We start from the raw sequence: 20,469 nt of genomic DNA, 5'->3' as shown, positions 1-20,469 counted from the left end.
AAATTCTCCTGCTATTGCTAGGATATGATCTACTAGCCTCTGGAAAATCACTGGGGCATTTTTCATCCCAAATGGCATCTTTGTGAACATACAAGCCAGGAGGAGTTAGAAAGGCTTACCTCTCTCTAGTAACTCTTGGTAAGATCAATGGTGGTAAGTTACTTAGCCCCACACAGCTGTTCTAGGGCTTCATCTGTTCTACGCATGGGGTAAGCATCTGACTCTGTGTGACTATTTAATTTTCTGTAGTCCACACAAAATCTGGTGCTGCCATCTTTCTTTGGCACCAGCACCACTGGGGAGGCCCAGTGGCTATTGGACTCTTGAATTACCCCTAGTTCCAATATTTCCTGTATCTCCTCCTTCAGAGTCTGTTTGACTCTTTCAGGTGCCCTGTAAGGAGCCTGTCTAATAGGCCATTGGGATCCTGTATCCACCTGGTGCTGCACCAGATGGGTGCACCCTGGTTTCCCAGTGAACATGTCCCCAAACTACTGTAACACTGCTCAGATTTCTCAAACCTGGGTAGGAGATAGCTGCTGGGACATTGCTACCCCTTCCACTGAGGTGTCAGTCTGAGCCTCACTGAAGAGATCGGTCGCCAGATCTCCCTCAGACTCCTCCTGCAATCCACGGCAAATACTCAGCACAAGGGCCTCCCTATCATGGTAAGGTTTCATCATGTTAACATGGTACAATATGTGCCCTTGCCTCCTACCTAGCAGTTCCACCATGTAGTTAACATCACTGACCTTTCTTACCACCTTGTAGGGTTCCTCCCAGGCTGCCTGCAACCTGCTGTGTCTGACAGGAATGAGAACAATTACCTGCTGCCCTACAGCATACTCTAGCTTTATTCCTATCATACCAGACCTTTTTCTGCTGTTGGGCTTTTGCCAGGTTCTCCAGGGCCAAGCCCATGAGTTCCCTGAGCCTTGTCCTGAGGTTTAGGACATATGCCACAACAGACTACTAGTGAGATTCACACTCACCCTCCCAATAATCACAAATTAAGTCTAGAGACCCCCTCACACTATGCCCATACAACAAGTCAAAGGGTGAAAAACCTGTGAATTCATGGGGAACCTTTCTGTAAGCAAACAGATCGGGCAAATATTGTCCCACTCCCTCTTAAACTGGTCTGCAAATGCCTGTAGCATGGACTTGAATGTAGATTTAACCTCTCAACAAGAGAATTAGTCTGGGGTAGGTAGGGGTGGCCTTTAGGTGATTCACCCCACAGTACTTCCACAAACAAGCCAGTAGGTCTGACATGAAATTAGCACCTCTGTCAGTCAGTATTTCTTTTGGGAAACCTACCCTGCTGAAAATCTGTAACAAAACATTTTCCAACTTTTCTGCCTCAGGGTATCTTATAGCATAATCTACTACCACTAGGATATAATTTTTTCCTGTGGAACTTGGGGTCCTCAGAGGGCCCACAATATTCATAGCTACCCTCTAAAATGGCTCCTCAATCACAGGTAAAGGCATCAAAGGAGCTTTCACCTTGTCTCCTGCCTTACCTACCTTTTGGCACTGCTCACAGGTCCTGCAGTACCCTGTTACATCTCTGGAAATCCCAGGCCAATTAAAGGTCTGCATAATACATCTCTTTGTATGTTTTATATCCATATGACCTGCAAAAGGAATATCATGGGCTATGGCTGGAAGTGCCAGACAGTAGGCTCTGGGCAATACCAACTGCTGTATTCTCTCACCTTCTAGCCCTCCCTCAGGGGTCCACTCTCCATATAGTAACCCTTTGTTCCAGCATACAGATTCTCCCTTCCCTTGAGAATCAGGTGCCGAATGTCTGAGAGTTGACCCTGTCTCAAATCTCTCTTTGTATACCTTCCCAGCCCCCCTTCCATAGGAAGGCTGGTATCCCCTGACAGCTGTGCCTCACTGTCAGCCTGGGTACTACTACTCACCTCTGCCCTTGCAGTCACTCTGTCCAAGGGAACATCAGTACCCACAAGCAGCTGTGAATCACCTTCAGTCTCCCTACTGCAGAGTAGCTCCCTCCCTGAAGTAACCACCTCACCAGTCCTAGCTGCAAATGTGCGAAGAAAGGAAGACCTCCTTTGCTTTTTTAAAGCTATCTTACTATGTTAAACTCTTTTAACATAGAGAGACACCTTTTAAAAAGCAACAGAGCTTTAAAAAGCTTCGCCCTTGTGACCAAACCACGCCAACCGTGGGTAAATCCAGCACTACCCACAGCCAGGTGTGGGCTATTGCTTAAATAGTATACGCTGAATATTTATAACAAGTTTCTTCACCTAGTATAGGGTAAAAGTACCCAAAAGACCTTTTGTTAGTTACTTCAGTCATAGGTTCATGCAGAAGTTTCAGTGGGTAACCCCTAATCTCAAATTTCCCCACCAACTGTTCACATTCCTGCTTAAAATGCTTGTCCAAGGAGACCATCCTGGCCACCCTGACAAGCTGTCCCTTGACTGTGAATTTCTTTTGGTGGTATGGATGGGAGCTAGAATAGTGAAGGAATGTATTTGAATAAGTACTTTTCCTAAAACTTCTGGAAATATATCTATTACGCCTTTAATCCTTAAAAGGCAATAGATGGAACAATAATCATTTAGTCCAGGCCAGCTACAGGCGTTTAGTTGTAACTGCCACATAAGCACCTTTTTCTCTAAATAAAGTAAATTTAAATCATGTGCAAATCTCAAGAAATTGGTTGTTCCATTAACGTTTTGCATGAAATTGTTGAAGTATTCTTTGCTTCTTTCCAAAACAATAAATATATCATCCAGGCAGCAGAAATACATCCTGTTTTTCTTATATTTACTATTAAAAAATAAATTTATGCTCCCATTGAGCCATAACCAAGTTAGCAAAAACAGGCCCACATGAAGACCCTATTGCTACTCCACTTTTTTGTAAATAATAATTCCCCTCAAAATATAAAAAAATTGTTATTAAGTACTATTTCGATGATGTCTTCGTACAAGTTAATCTGATCTTTTTCCACCAAAACAATTGGCTACCCGTTGTATGCCGAGGGTTTGGGGAATCATGGTGTATAAATCCTTCACATCTATTTTTGCTACCTTATGACTGGGGTTGTATTCAAACCTCAAAATGAAAGTAAAGCATCAGGTAATGTCGCTGGAATTCACAAACCAGAATACACGTGTAATAAAAGAAGAAATGCAGCGACTCGCACAGCAGAGGTTGTATAAAGCATCAAATACCAACAGGTAGTAATAAGCAGACAACAGTTTAATGAAAGTAAGCACTTTCACATTAAAACAACAATGCTTCATCAGACCAACTAACAATACTACAAAAAACTTCAATATAAAGCCATAAAACCCTTCCCATCAATAAAGTAATCATATTCACAGTGATCTAAAGAAATTCATTAAAATAAATTACCTGTGTATTTAACTCACAAACATCTCCCTCTCTGCTGAGTCTCTCAACCAGCTTTTCACACACTGATGACATTATCATCATGAAACCACATGTATATATAGATAAGGGTATACAAAGCACAAAATAATAAATCACATACATATAAAAACATTTCATCTAACCCTCATATATGAATAAAAACAAAATAAAATTAAAAAAATAATAATAAACTAATGAATTAAAGATTGTGCCTTTAGAGCTGGTTTAAGAGAACGCATTTAATTTAACCCAGGAGATCTATAAGACCGTAAGTCTAGGATTCAGCTTTGTTCTCTAGTTTCAGTTTTATTTCTAAAATCTCCACCTCACGTTAAATATTCCTTCTTTGTTTACTGTTATTCCTGATTCCCATAAGTATCGAATATGTTACACTTTTTTTGCAACAACATGCTAATTTTTCTTATATGAAGGCTGATTTGATTTGTATGCTTCTAGAGCTGGTTTTGGAAAACAATACCTTTGTCTTTGGTGAACAGTATTATTTACAGAATGTTGGTGAAGGTATGGGCACTGCTTGTGCAGTAGCTATGCCAGCCTTGTGTTAGCACATTGGGAGCATGACAAGGTATTATGAAACAATGTGTTTACTAAACACATTGTTCACTTTGTTGATATTTTTTTTTGCTCTGGAGAGGAACCTGTGAGTTATTACAGGAGTTTATTGAGTTTATGCAAGGTACCACTGAATTTTTGAGGTTCAGTAGTAATTTTTCTTGTGAATCTATAGATTTCTTAGATATATAAATCACCAGAGATATGTTGGGTAGGTTTAGAATGGGTGTATAGACGAAGTCATGCAAGAAAAATTCCTATCTACATAAAAGCAGCATGCACCCCAGGTACATTCCTAGGAATGTGTTTAGAGGGTAGGTGTTTTGAATTATGCATCTTCATACAGAAGAAGACTCTTTAGATCAGGCTCTGAAGGAATTAAAGGATGAATTCCTGAAACCAGGTTACACGTCCAGAGAGATTGACTCCTGCATACCTAATGTGAGGTCTGAAAGAGCCAGTAAAGCTAGACTCCTTTTCTCAGGTCAATTAGATCCTGTAACTATAACAGCTAGAGAACATGCAGAAGGTAGATCAGTTAAGTATGTTTGTACATACTCTAATGATGTTAATCTGGTTTGTGACATAATGAGGGGAAACTGGGGTATTCTCCGGAGTTGTCCTGAATTGACTAATTTGATAGGTAATAAACCTGAGATTTGACTCAGGAATAATCTATTTCTTAAGAGGAAAGTTTGTTACAGTTGTAAATGTAACACAATCCCTATCTTCTGTATGCTGTGGTACGTGTCCCTACTTGAACTGTAAGGCTTGCAGATTTATTTATTCTAAATATGTTTTAGACATCCCACTCTACAATATGAGACTGAATTCTCCTTTTACGCAGACTATAAAAATGCGAATGTGATATATTACGCCTTCTGTGAATGTTGTTATGCCTTTTACATAGGCAAAATGAACCGTTGTTTGAAGGACAGGATTTTAGAACATCTGAGAGACATCAGACATAAGACTAGCAATGCTCTAGCTACACATGTTTCTGCCTTGGGACAACAACATACCTTTAAGTTTTTTGTTTTAGAGGTAGTTCAGTTAGGTATTAGAGGTGGAGATTTGAGAAATAAAACTGAGGGTAGAGTACAAAGCTGGATCCTGGAGTTACAGTCTTATAGATCTCCTGGGTTAAATGAAATGCTTTCCCTTAAATCAGCTCTAAAGGCACAATCTTTAATTCATTAGTTTATTATTATTTTTTTAATTTTGTTTTGTTTTTATTCATATATGAGGATTAGATTAAATGTTTTTATAGGTATGTGATTATTTTGTGCTTTGTACACCCTTATCTATATACAGATGTGGTCTCATGATGATGATGATGTCAGTGTGTGACAAGCTGCTTGAGAGACTCAGCAGAGAGGGATGTTTGTGAGTTACATATACAGGTCATTGATTACAATTAATTTCTTTAGATCACTGTGGAGATGATTGTTACTTTATTGATGGGAGGGGTTTTATGGCTTTATATTGAAGCTTTTTATAGTATTGTTAGTTGGTCTGACGTAGCATTGTTGTTTTTAATGTGAAATCACTTACTTTCATTAAACTGTTGTCTGCTTATTACTACCCATTGGTATTTGGTGCTTTATACAACTTCTGCTGTGTGAGTTGCTGTATTTCTTCTTTTATTACAATTGTGTTCCAACCTTTTGATAGATTACAGGAATCCCCAGGAATCTCTGCAAATTTCCCCTTCAGTTTGTAAATATGACTTGAGTTTGGCATCCAAAAACTTGGGGTAAGGGGATGTTAAAGAGTTCCTACCATCAACAATGGGGGCATTGCTGGGTCCCTCACACTTTTTATGTATTTTGGGAACCCCAAAGATAACTGTATGTACAACTAAAACATAAGTTTATAGAATGGGAGTGTATGTACAACTAAAAGATATGTTTATAGAGAGGGGAGGTTCGGTTATTATGGACCTGCATGACTATAAAAATAGGATGTTGAACATTTTGCAAACTGACAGATACTAAATGGTTTCTAAAAAACAGGTGAATGGTGCCTATAGGAGAGTGTATGTGTTTATAGAGCAATATATTTCTATTGAAATGTTTAATTATTTTAATATGACATCTCCTATAATGCCAGCTATCTTTGGGGTTCCCAAAGTACATAAAAATTTGGTGGACCCACCAATGCACCCCATTGTTGATAGTAGGAGCTCTTTAACATCCCCTTGCACCAAGTTTTTGGATGCCAAGCTTAAGACCTATTCAGAAACTGTAGGGTAAATTTGCAGAGATTCCTCGGGATTCCTGGAAATAGGTTGGAATACAACCCCAATCATCAGTTAGCCACAATAGATGTGAAGGATGTATATACCGTGATTCCCCAAATCCTTGGCATATAATGGGCAACCCATTTTTGGTGCAACAAGATCTGATTAATTTGTATGATGACATCCTTGAAATAGTACTTAAGAATTTTAAATATTTTGAGGGGAATTATTATTTACAAAAAAAGTGGAGTAGAAATGGGGTCCCCAACTGGGGCTGTTTTTGCTAACTTGGTTATTGCTCAATGGGAGAATAACTGTATTTTTAATAGTGAATACAAGAAAACATAAGGATATATTTACACTACCTGGACGATATATTTATCGTTTAGGAAGGAAGCAAAGAAAATTTCAACAATTTCATGCAATATTTTACTAGAACAACTGATTTCTTGAGATTTACACATGATTTAAGTACAGAGGGCTTAGCTTATTTGGATGTCCTTTTGGAAAAATATAAGCGTAATAACAGATATATTTCCAGAATTTTTAGGAAAGTACTTATTCAAATACATTCCTTCACTATTCTAGATCCCATCCGTACCACCAAAAAAGATCCATAGTCAAGGGACAGCTTGTCAGGGTGGTCAGGATGGTCTCCTTGGACGAGCATTTTAAGCAGGAACACGAACAATTTGTGGGGATGTTTGAGGTGAGGGGTTACCCACTGAAACTCCTGCATGAACTTGTGACTGACGTAACTAACAAAAGATCTTGTGGGTACTTTTATCCTACACTAGGTAAAGAATCTAACATGGGAATGACTAATCCAGGGGTGTCAAGGGGAAGGGTTGAAGAAAAATCTGGTGATATTAATTTCTCCATGAATTTTATTACTACATTCAGTAATGACCACAAAGTGATAAAATGGATATCAAATAAAAATTGGGTCTATCATGACAGATGATAGGTTGGTCAAGAATAAGATAAGAACTATACCCAAGATAGTATTTCAAGGGGGTTTGAATTTTAAGTCCATTTTAGAAAATGTAAATATAAAGGAAAGGAATCCCATGCCACAAATAATGAAATGTAGGAGATGTCCTTGCTGTAAAAAGATTAATACAGGAAGTGGATTTAGGATTGGAGAAGCTGAGTACAGATTATCGCAGAAGTTTGACTGTAATGCAAAAGGGGTTGTATACTTAACCTTGTGTCAGGATTGCCCATATTTTTACATGGGTAAAACTGAACATTGGCTAAGGGATAAGATATACGAACATGACTACAATATTAAGAAGGGAAGTGAGAGTAATGTCCTTGCGAAACACGTGCTACAGTTTCCTGGCCAAACGTTAGATATACGGTGATTGATAAATTTAAAGCCAGACAAAGGGGTGGCCTTTGGAACTTTTATTTAGAGAAAACATGAAGTAACACTCATTTCCTTAGGAATGCAAACAATGTTCAGTATGTTCCTTAGTATTTTTTTTTTAATAATTTGAAGCAATTGTTGTTCCTGTACATGCATTATAAATAATTTCCTTACTAATGTTGGGTGGCCTAATGGTTAAGGTGTTTGCCTTGCAAACACAAGGTGCAGGGTTGGAGTCTCACAAGGGATAATTGGCTAGGCTTAAAATGGCTCACAAAGAGCAGTTAACCTAGTACCAATCTATGAACTTATGAACCTATTACAATCAAGTCCCTACCCACTATTATTTTTCCTTCCCATGTTTCGTGCAAAAAAATGTATGAATTCCTCAAGGTTCATCATCACTTGATTTTTGTGGTCGACACACGCCAATAAATTTTACAAGAACCAGGGTTGTCTTTATTGTCACAGTTACTGGTGTTATCATTGAATATGTAATAATCACAATTATTAATCCCTATTATAACATCTTCTCCTGATTTTTTGTTAAAATGTCTGTCACAGTAAAAACATTTATACCCTAACAGAACTGGTTCTAGTCATTGTGCTTTAGCCATGTTTCACAAACAATAACATTGACCTTGTGGGAATGCAGAAAATTTTCCAGTAAAAAAACTTTATTACTAATGCTTCCAGCATTAACAACCAGCACATATGTTGCTATCTGTGAATTATAATTTCTGATCTGGCAAAAATCCTGACTAGTATAAGTCACAATACTATGAATGTATCTGCTGCAAAAATTCCCCTCTCTTATCTTGACAAGTACATGTCCTCTGATCCAAGCATGTGTGCCTAAAATTAAGCTTGAATGCTCTATACATTTCCACTATTTGAAATGGGCCATTTTTTCATGCAGATATTTACCTCAAAAAATTGTTTCACTCTCACTGATTGGACTCTCATTTCCATGTGTGATTTGTGAAAAATACCTTTTAACACTTGTACAAACTATGCCAAGAGTGCTTTAAGTTCCCTACTAACAATTAGAAAATCCTTGCAGCTGAGATCAGTTGTACCAACATGAATATAAACATTAAGGAATTCTAAGATCCTTCTCACATCCTGTATTTTGCTCCTGGCAAGCATAACAGATGTCCATCATCCACTTTACAAATGCAAATATCGGTTCCTACAACAACTGACTATCCAATTACTAGTATATCATTTCTTACCAGAACTGAAGAATCTCCTACTTCTAAATTCAGCAATGTCTGCTCTATCAATTGCTACAAATGAACAAATATCTTGTTAATCTCATGGTTTTCATTGCTTATTACATTTGCAGGAATAACATTTTCATCTTTGTACATCCTAGCTTGAGCCATGTTTTCAGCTTTGGTCTTTCTCCACTTTTTTCTCACAGTAACATTCTTCAATCCTTCCAAGTTCTATTTCAATTTCTAACTGTTTAACCTGCCCCTTGCCTCTTTTTTCTACCATCCTTGTTGGAAAAATTATGCAATTTTCTGTAGAATGAATGTTTTCTGATTGAACATTGTTGTCAGTCCCTGTAATCTTGTGTTATATTATAAAGCAATGTCCGTTTTAGTATATATTCTCCATGCATTATAAGTATTGATCAAATGCTTTTTCTTTTTAGTTATCTGTTGTGAACTTCTTCCTTTCTTTCTCCATTTATTTTGTTCTACAAGCTCTGAATCCTCAGACTGTCGGAAATTTGAATCCTGAATTCCAAAGTTGTCATTGGTAGTATCACGTTTAATAAGAGTTGAGTCATCTTCACTGATGGTGGACACTTCCTTTCCTAAATGTGTTCTATTTGCACGTTGCCTAATATTATTTATCTCATCAGCTCAGTCATTAATATATGCAACAACAGTTTTCAAAGCTGTGTCATTACACTACTGCAAGCACCATAAGCAAGTCTGGATTTACTACTACTATCAGTAAGCAAACTGTCCAAATTTTCATACGATGAACACAGGTCCCCAATGTTATAAGGTGTTACATTTATATCTACATAGCATTTAGTACACTGTACAAAATATTTGTGGTTTAGCAAATCACTAATGGCATACTTATTTAAGGAATCCATTTTCAGATACAAATGACTAAAGAATTCTAAAAGAAAAGAATAATCAAAATTAGTTACCACAAAATTCAAAAAAATTATAATTAGTATTTTAAGTCAACTTATATGAGGAAATTACACAAACAATACGCAACTAAATTAAGTACACTGACTGTGTCAGGGAAGTAATTTATAGTCATCACTTTACTCTACCATACCATTTGTGCTAATCACCCTATAACGTCCTTTATATCACTCACAATCGCAGCTTGTTATAACGGTAAAAATCAGATGTAAAATCAAAATATTAATCAAAATAAATCTTCTCTTACTAAGCAGCTACAAAATAAATCACAAGCCAACACTGAATTATTTCAGATAAGCTTTGTATTGTCTTGTTTGCGGTCTGTGTGAATTTATTGCTAACTAGACCACATGGGATGGCTAGAGTTTGATGCCTACAATCTATCCTTTTCTAACAACAAAACTGTGAAAATCAGAGGTAAAACAAAAATATAAGTCAAAAATAAATCTTCCTGTCTACAAACTATCACTTTATTCCTACAAATAGTGAAAAATCTGAGATAAAAAATAAAATATAAATCAAAATAAATTTCTTACCAAGCAGTTGCAAAATAAAAAACAAAACAGTGCACAACTATTTCAATAATTTATTTATTTATTTTACATTTGTTTACCGGGATAGTCCGACTGAATACATGTCCATTTTCAGCGGAGACCCGGGGAGAAAAGATCAACATAGACAAACTTGCACAGATTACACAGAAGTTAGCAAACAATTATAAAAACAAAGTGATTATATACAATGGGTTAGTAGTGTTCCCTAGTAGGGACTCACAATTCTCATGGACAGACAATTAAAAGTAAGAGACATTAGATTGGAAGCAGAGCTTGGTGATGTAGTTACAAGTTATGATAATTGCAGAATATGCTTTTAGTTTATAACTTAATCAGGGTTGGTACATGGGCATAACCAAATCACTTTGAGATACTGTTTGAGGTTTTTTTTTAAGAGACTTTTGGAGGATTGTAGGGTTATACAGTTTGGCAACGAATTCCAGGTTTTGCCAATGAAGCTGGCAAATAGGGATTCCCCAGCAGAGTTATCAGCTTTGTGGGTTTGGACCAGTAGTTTATTGGCTGACCATAGGGATCTTAAAACATTGGATTGTCTTGCCTACAGTCTGTGTAACTGTACAGCTGATTAGGCCCCTTGGGATGGCAAGAGTTTGTCTGTGTACAATCTATCCCTTTTTAACAAACAATGAAAAATCAGAAGTAAGACATCATAATATAAACCAAAATAAATCTTCCTGTCAGAAAGCTATCCTCTTGTTCCTTCAGGGAAAAATAGAGATAAAACAAATATAAAATACATCTCCTCTTACGAAGCAATTGCACAATAAATCAAAAACCAACACTGGATTCTTCCATATAATTTCTGGATAAACATCTACTGGACATTTGCACCCTTGTGGTTAGATGGAGGTCACTCACTCTGCCTATTTCCTCAACAGTTTTGCACTCACAGTCTGAAAACCACATTCTAATGGACTTGGCCAAAAGTACAACGTGCTTGTTTCCTTAGCACCTGTTAAAATAAGTGCTTGGTTCAATACTGAAACCACTGACACTGCCATCAGCCTTTCTTCTATGTTCCCTAAATTTCCTTCTACAAGCCTTGAGGACTTGTTTGATGAAGTAACACAGACAGTTCTTAAACTTTATACAATAAAACAGTCAATGTCACTCAATCTGATAACTACAGGCATTGTCTTATATGTGAGCACACCTCACACCCATTGCCCTTGGACTGTCTGATGTGACTGCCTAAATATATAAATGTTCAACTTACTCTTTACATTAAAAAAAACTAGTTTAGTACAGCTCTGGCATCCAGAGCTGTGTTGTCACCCTGCTGTTTATGTGGAGCTGGCAAACACTGATTGCCTCTTTCTCATGCTCATGTTGGCCTTCTTCTTGCATCTTCTCCTTCTCTGCAGTATTGGTCTCCTTCTGTTCTCACACACTTAAAATAATGGGCAAAAACAGTGTTTAAACACCCTACCTTAAAGCAGGGCACCCTAATATACTGAAAGTGTGACCCTAACAATTCATCCTTTACAAATGAAAGTTATTTAAATAAACTATGGCAAAAACAGTTAAACACCTATAGAATACCATAGCTAGGCATCAAACGGGTAAAATGGCTAAGCTTAAAATGTCTCACCAGGGTTGATAGCCTAGTATTCACCAATGAACCTATACACGGTAAGAAGTTTCATTCTCTCAAATGATTCATCTTCTCCACTTCTATTACTAATGTTTGCAGTTTTATTTGCATTTAGAGGTCATCTGGGGATATATAGAGTTGCTCAATTACAACTCTAGCCACTATCATTTTTATAGACATTAGCTGAAATGACCAAATCACCTAGAACCAATTTTGCACTGCTGAGTGGCTAGCCCTGACATGGTGCACAGTCTGTGATCAGTGTTCTCCTGTCTAGAGAATACTGTGCATCACAGCTGCTACTTAAAGCAATTGGTCTATACAACTCTTCTCCCAGTAAGCACCAGCTACAGTCTGTGCTGCTGCTTATCATTCCATTAAATTTTTGGGAGTGTTTGAGGTTTTAAAACCCAGCATGTTTCTAAAAGCAAACCAGAGACAAAATGAAAACATGAAAAATTCAAAAAAGGCACTGGCCATAGACCAGAATAAAAACCTAAACCTTGTGTTTGGGAGGTGAAGACCCTAACCATCATGATGTGTTCTACATATAATACATCAATAAATACACATACAAATACACATACACGTGTGTGTAAACACACCATATGTGTGTGTACACATGTACACATCATACATGTGCAAGTGTATACATGTATACACACTCACATATATATGTATATACATATATGTGTGTGTGTGTGTGTATATATATATATATATATATATATATATATATATATATATATATATATATATATGTATATATGTATACATGTATATGTGTGTGTAGGTGTGTGTGCATATATATATATATATATATATATATATATATATATATATATATATATATATATATACATATACATGTATATGCGTGTGTAGGTGTGCATACATGTATATACACACAAAAGCAAATACATGTAGCATACTTGCAAACATACATTTGATTTGCCCTGGAATGTGGCTCACAGATTAAAACTTGCTGGTCTAGAAGGAAGGCCCATTCAAAGTTCCTCGAGGCCTCTCTGTAGAAGGAGTAGAAGTGAGTTCCTTCGTTTGTTGATGCACTGCAATGTTGCCTTCTTGCCCAAGTGAATGAAAAGGTAGCTATGAGTAATCTACTCCAGCAGAGAGGGGGAGAAAGAAAGACTGGTATCATCTCTAAGACACAGACGTGCAGCAGGCTTCCCCTGTGTTCAGTTGAATAAAATTGTCTGTTAATGTTTTATCACTTTTATGGCAAACAAAATGCTACTCATAAAAACAAATTAAAAAGCATTTTTGCAGTGGGCCAAGACCACCTTCATCCCCTGAGTGGATTACTTCAACTCCCACACCCTGATCCTTCTTACTTAAATTACTAACTCCATGGTCACATAGAAGTTGAGAAAAGTGGAAACTGCAATTAAGAGCATATAGTAGCACCTAGAAAAACAACATGGAAATTTGATTACGTAGGTAAGTATGACTACAGAAAAGTAATGAAAAGAAGATGCTAAAACTTACCTAGATCAAGTGTAGGGAAAGAGCAAAGCTTTGATTCATGACTGACCCAAAGCCCTTGTGCCATCAGCCTTGGTGGTCTCAAAATCTCAGGCAGGATGCATCTATTATGAGCACAGTTATAGGACCTAAAGCCCCAAAGGTTTTAACCTAATAAGAGAATGGTTGGTGTCTTCAACCAACACAAATATCCGCTGCATGATAGTAGACCACTGAAGAAAACAGGTCTACTACAGTATCTATAAGAAACACCATCACAGTCATGGTTGCCATGAGTACTGCAGGTCTAAGACACTGTCCATCTAAAGCTGGGCATTTACACAGAAGAAGGTAACTTGGGAAGGATGACTTACATTCTCCAATACTAAAACTACCTGACAAAATCTTTTATGTCCATAGGTGGTTACTAGGCTAATGACCACAAGGGCCTTTTCAAGCCTAACCATGCATCCCAAATCTCTGACAAGTTCTGGTACCCTTAGTAAGTGTAAGCAGGGTCTTGGAAGGTGAAATATTTACAAGCAGGGACCTAGGAGATGAACCATTTACAGGCTGCCAGTATCCATTACAGATATAGGTGCCAAACCAGGGATGAATTCCCTGCTCCCCATCCAACTGTCCAAGGTACACTTGAATTGGGTTAGGGAGGAACTCTGCTTCACATGGATGGTGGGCCTATTCCAGAGAAGAAATGGTCTCTAGGATACATACCTGTCTCTCTAACAGATCCTATTTATATCACAGGCAAGATTTAAGTCTTTAGAACAGGCAATTCTGATGCTGTTTGTTTTGCAGATATGCAGCAGGTCCATCAGTGTGAGGTCTGACAATGCCTTGTATGCCAGGCATAGATCTCCCCTCACGACCCTGTAGGAGACAGAATACATGGACAGGGTCTTGAGGCAGTCTACACAGGACATGTTACTTACACCCAGTATTCTTTTAGTAAGAAACTTCTGTGGGCGTTCCAACTGGCACAACTTTTAGAGTTAGGCTGGAGTACGACTTGATCTTTATGCAGTGAAAGATACATAGAGACTGGCACAGAGCCAATCATACTAACACGGAAAGAAAAGTTTCACAGTACTGGATAAGTACAGCTCTGTCTGCAGAAAAAAATATGTACAACTGAAGTGAACGGAGCAAGGGGAAAAGAGTACTTGAAATTTCCTGCAGCTGAAGTTCTACTCAAAGATGCAGCACTATTGTGAACCTGTAAGAGTTTGCATACTGCTAACTGGTTATGTCCAAACATTTGTGTGAAACTACCACTGGTCATGACTTCTAGGTTCAAGTCTTCCTTTGCAGCCTTGACTACTAAGGGAATGTTCCCTTAGGAGAGTTGCCAGGAGAAATGAAATAGGAAATTTGTCCTATCTGTTCCTGAAGTCCAAGTTCTATGAAATCAGAGCAAAAGTTATGGATCTCCCATTAATGAAAATAAGGACTGTGAAGACATCACGGCTCAGACACCATTGCAGAGGGAAAGAATGTAATTTTGGTCTTTCTGCATAAACTAAGCTTCTAGGCTTTCATAAGAATACTCAATGAGTTAGTCACCCCTAGAAATTCGTACTAAACAATCTATCTATATTAGTAATAACATACACATATTCTGTTGCACCTATCTATTAAACCATTTGAAGCTTAGTAAAATGAAATACAACTGCATAGAATATAATGATATATAGGATCTATTTCATTTCTGTTTTTTTTTCTTTAGGTTCAAAGTTTAGTACTAGGCTAACTGCCACTGCGGACCATTTTAAGCCTAGCCAATTATACTACGTGAGAATCAAACCCTGCACCTTGTGTCTGTAAGGGAAACACCTTAACTATTATGCAAATTCATGTTTATATACTAATTTTTGTATGTGTATGTGATATTTACATTTGCTTTTTTTTATTGCATTGTATTATATGACAGCTTGTAAGATTCGTTAACACAGAAGCATTTCTCCCTGTGCAGTTGCTGAAAAGGGACATGCCATGGCTCAGTCGACTTTCCCTGTAAAGAAATGATAATAAGCAAATAAAAAAATTACCTTTCCCCGACCAGCTGCACTGTCACTCTCTCATATTCACTCCCAGTCAGTAAAGCAAAAACACTAAGCAAGTCTAGCACTCTATACACTATATCCAAAAGAATAAATGGACCGTGGACTTTTGCTATTCTATATTATTTAAAAGTCCTTCTATACCTTCAAAGTTTTAGTAATCTCCTTCTGGACATCAAAATGCATTTTGATAGCTTCTCATGAACATATGTAGGCAAGTTAAAAATACCATACAGACAAACAAGACTAGCTTTAAGGGATAAGGCTGGCAATCTAAAATGCTTGAGCCGGCTAATGCAACTAGGAATTTGCAATTATCCAGGAACACACATTTTAGATGGCAAAGTCAAGACTAGTTTTAACAATATGAGCAAGAATGTAGCTCAGTGGTACATATGGCCTAAGTAGAAGATAAATGCTTTGGAGACAAAGGTTCCAAAAATAAAACTCCCTAAGGAAAAAGACATGTTAAGAAGAAAAAAATCAAGCACATTAAAAAAAATCAATAAACACATGGCAAAAAGTTCAACTATATAAATCAGTGCTGATGTGCTTGCTAAGCTTTTAAACAGTCACACTATGTAAAATAGACTCTTTGACTTCACAGACAATTCTCTAAATGTTTTCCTACTACCAAACCCAGCCATGACTTCAGAAGCATGCATGATTCTTTATCATTTCACATGCACTGCATATATTAAACTACAATAAAGCTGAAAGTAACATCTCTGAGAACCCTATTAGAAGGCTTGGAACACAAAAAATTACCACTTGTCACTAACAAGACACCAACCTATATAAGCAGGGGGAGGGGAACAGATGTACCTTGGAGTATTCTCCAGTTGCCCCACCACACTCTCCTCAACTAACATGTATCAATCACAACCTTCTAAATGAGATGAGCTACTTAAGTACAGTTTGGGCACTGGGGACAGTAAGACATCAGTATTATTTAATGACAAATAGGAACGTCAAGAAATTAAAACTGTCGTAAACAAACTTTAGCAAAAATAACCTCATTAAATGTACCTGTCAAGGATGGCAAACACATTGAAAAATTACCAGGGTTCTGATGGGATGGATATTAATTTTGGCCAGATCTGTCTACAACTTAATTAGATAGAAATATGAGATAAGAAGGAAAGTAGTATACAAAGAGGGGGGGAGCAATACACCAACATAGAAAGTAACACATCAAACGAATAAAAGCAACAAAAAGGGGTAACAAAGAAATAACTGAATCAATAAAACTTGCCCTATACAGTTCAAATGTTAGTAATTGCAGAATACTTAAAATGCCACCAAGGGCAATTCAGTAAAGAATTTAATGAAGCAATACAATTAAAAACAAACCTTTTTCAATAACCAGATACTTGTTCAAAACTTGCAAAGCACACATAAAAGTTAAAAACACTGTAGGACTCAGTTTTCTTTCTCTCTTACTCTCGCTGACTGTATGGCACTGAACAATTATTCATTTATGGTTGATAACCAGGTGGGTGGACTGGTATGAAGACCCTCTTCAGTTATGACCCATGAACAGAAATGCAGCAAAGTAGCAGAAAAATACAGTGGCACAAGTATAATGAAATACAACAGTAGAGATACGTAGAATTTACAGGAGATTGAATAGTTTCGAACAGTTAAAGGAAAACACACTGACAACTGGCATGACATCACACATAGCTGACCGGTCATACTTTACTGAGCAGACTGTAAATAGTAGGGTGTAAATGCCCGATTCATACTCATCCCAAATGGGGCGGGGGTGAGCTTAAAAAAGCAACAAAGCCTTGAAACTGTTGATGCATCTAAAAAAAAAATCCCAGTCCCTCACTCAGACAGTTTATAGTTTTGCGGCCAGTTCAGCAGTATCATTTTTATGGTTAGCACCGAAACCTTATTTTCCCTGATACCGCTTACCTTTTCTGAGGCTGTATATGTCATCTTCAGGCAGAGAGATTGTGAGCCAGTGGGATTCTCCTACTAAAATACAATGACAGCAGAAAAAATACAATGGTACGCCTTGCTCCTAGTCTCTCAGTACGTGTTAGCAGAGTCCCATATGCGATTGTGAATCCCAGAGCATGGCACCAGTCTCAGGACCAGCCCAGAGGTTAAAAGGAACAATTATATTCTCATAACAATCATCTTTTATGTCCAGCTCACAGACAGGAACACAAGTCATTAGTAAATACTTTCATGAGATGTCTCGCATGACACTTTCCGTTTCAGACGGTCGCACCACACAAGCTTTAAATCCATTATTTGGCTACTGACTTTTGCACGGGCTCGCAGACCCCATTACCGATCTTTCTGTCACACATTCCGTCGCCTCTGCAACAGCTGCAGAAGGGAGCTTGAACCCCCCACCCCCCAAATCTATTTCCTTTATTTCTCACAGCAGATAAAATAATTCTCAGTGAGTAGACATGAACAGAACATCCGTCAGTGTTCCCGCACTATAAAATGCACGACAAAAGGTTCTCTGGACTGGCAGTAATTCCGACAGCACTAGCTGTCAATGTTTAGTGCTGCCCGCTGACGGCTAAGATTGTCCGTCACTGCAGATGTATCCCTTAACTCCTACTCAGTACCTAAAACAAAAACATTCTGAATTATAGTCTGCTGTCCTTCAATGCTCTAAATTTCTTGTACAATGGTAACATCAACATAACCAGAAGATCCAGTTCTAACACTAATACCCAAGCTAAAAGCCAACTTTAACTTATATAACACCAATAATTTTAATTAGCTTGACCGGAAGTTGTCTACGGATTGGCAGCTTGGGAATCGTAACCCCACCCCCCACCAAAAATTGGATGGAGATGAAATGTAGTGAGGTAGGAGTCGGACTCCCAAAAAGCTCAAGCAAGCCATTTATGCGGCAGTAAGAAAACGTAACAGATGTCCTCCTGATACATACACACACACGCGCACACACACACCAGTTGCTCTGAAAGACTTACCAGAGAAAAATATAGTGGGAGAAAACCCAGCCAAGCTAGAGTTTTCACTCTATGTAATACCTTAAACCTCCTGTAATAAAGGCCATTCATAAGCCATGTCGCTGAATACTTGATGTCCTTAAGGGGTCATTTGCATATACGATATCCCAAGGGCCTCTATTGCAGGAGGTTTAAGGTATCGCACAGTGAAAACTCCAGCATGGCTGTGTTTTTCATTCTATTTTTACTGAATGGTTTATCTGTGTGCCCTTTGGTTTGGTTTAGATATAGAGACAGATGTTTAAGAAGCATCTAAACTACAACTGATACATTCACGCTTTTTATAAACTTTACAAAGCCATTTTGACAGAGTTCGTTGGCACTGCTTTGGAACAGATGCCATAGCCTAGCATTGCCTGTTTCATGAGCTTCAGAAGACACACCAACGTGTATGGACTACAGATTGTGTAAGGCACACCAAATAGCAAACTAAATAGCACTTTTAAAAATGTAAGCACTTTGCTGGAAGCTGCATACTATGAAAGCCATACCTTTTCAACACTTTACTGCAAAATGTGTGATACAGTGTATGACAAGTGGGCAAAATCTATAACTACTGATAAAACTTGAAACAGAAAGTTCACACCGGGGATCACACCAACAGCGCTGCTAGATAGGGGCCAAGGGTACTAGCTGCTAGTACAAGGGTCTAGGGAACTACTAAAGGGGCGGTGAATACCGCACAACGTGGCTGGGCTAATATGTGCCTTTGGGCAGATAGCCCAGTACCAACCTATGAACCTATAAAATACAGTGGAATCAAATGCAGCAGTACATATACCATCTGTGAACTGCAGATTAATAATTATGAATTTATGCTTTAATGTGTTATTGGATTATGCCAATTTCGTATGTACTTCACAAGACATCTGCAACAACTGGAAAGGCCGCAGAAATACCTCACAGAATCACAGGCCTAAAGCAGATGCCCTACACTGACCGCCTTAAAAACCTCCAGCTATACTCTGTCACATATCGTTTACTCAGAGGCAATCTCTGCTTAACATACAAGGCCATGTCAAACCCAGAGCTGTTGGACATGCTACACTTAAAGAAATCCCAATCCCTCAGAGCCACACGCTCCAGGGATTTAAACCTTGTCATTACAGTAAACAAAACATGCTGGAGGGATAGGTTCCTGACCCAGAGACTCCCCAGACTCTGGAATAGACTGCCCATACATGTCAAGCAGAGTGCCTCTTTGGCCCTCTTCAAAAGGAACCCTGACGATTGGATGGGAGAAAGGAAATTCACCCCGGGGATCACATCAGTCGCCCTGCTAGACAGGGGTCCAGGGAAGTAAATAGTGTGGGAAGAAATAGTCAGGGAATTGTTATGGCTAGGCCTGTATAGGCCCTAGGGCTGATAGCCTAGTACCAACCTATGAACCTATGCTGAAATGCCATTTCCCTGTAGTGCATAAGTTTTTTTTAGAACTAAAATATGTGTGGCATACCTCATAATTTGTGTAGTATTCCAGAGGTATGATACAGATTGTAAGAAAATGGTAAAATTCTTCTTTCTTTATTATTATTTTTTATGGCTATGTGGTCTGTATTATAATTAATTTTATCATTACTTTTATTTTTTTTTCAAGATAATGGTGGTTATGTGGCCTATATTATGATTATTGTGTGAGTATTTCTGCGCTTCGTGCCAAGGTAATATATACACACACACACATACACACACACACACACATATATATATATATATATATATATATATATATATATATGTGTGTGTGTGTGTATATTATGTATTATTAATTGGCAAACATAAACTTACCTGAACTAAAAGCAGTTGAAAAACATAAAATATCACCAAATTCAAAGTATCAAAAAATAAGCTTAAACATTTTATTCAAGGAAGCAATCAACAATATATACCAACTCTGAGATCACACTGCAAACACATATATACAAACCAGATGAGCAGT

At 37.8% G+C, this 20,469-nt stretch overlaps 1 protein-coding gene across 2 annotated transcripts in view; it reads right to left on the bottom strand.

Moving 5' to 3' along the window:
• Window positions 1-18,608, bottom strand: part of LOC122789929 (ubiquitin-like protein 3) — a 363,360-nt gene extending 344,752 nt beyond the window's left edge. The window contains exon 1 of one of the 2 annotated variants that reach the window (XM_044057402.1): window positions 18,492-18,608. In XM_044057402.1, the coding sequence (XP_043913337.1) occupies window positions 18,492-18,581 (90 nt within the window). In that variant the 5' untranslated portion in view covers window positions 18,582-18,608. Of the gene's footprint in view, window positions 1-17,445; window positions 18,298-18,491 lie in introns of those variants that run through there. The other variant, XM_044057403.1, reaches the window with a different exon arrangement.
• Between the last annotated feature and the right edge of the window lie 1,861 nt (window positions 18,609-20,469).

The sequence above is a fragment of the Protopterus annectens genome, chromosome 15.part0, assembly GCF_019279795.1.
Source record: "Protopterus annectens isolate FY-2018-M chromosome 15.part0, PAN1.0, whole genome shotgun sequence".
NCBI lineage: Eukaryota > Metazoa > Chordata > Ceratodontiformes > Protopteridae > Protopterus > Protopterus annectens.
This window is presented reverse-complemented; position numbering and strand designations above follow the sequence as displayed.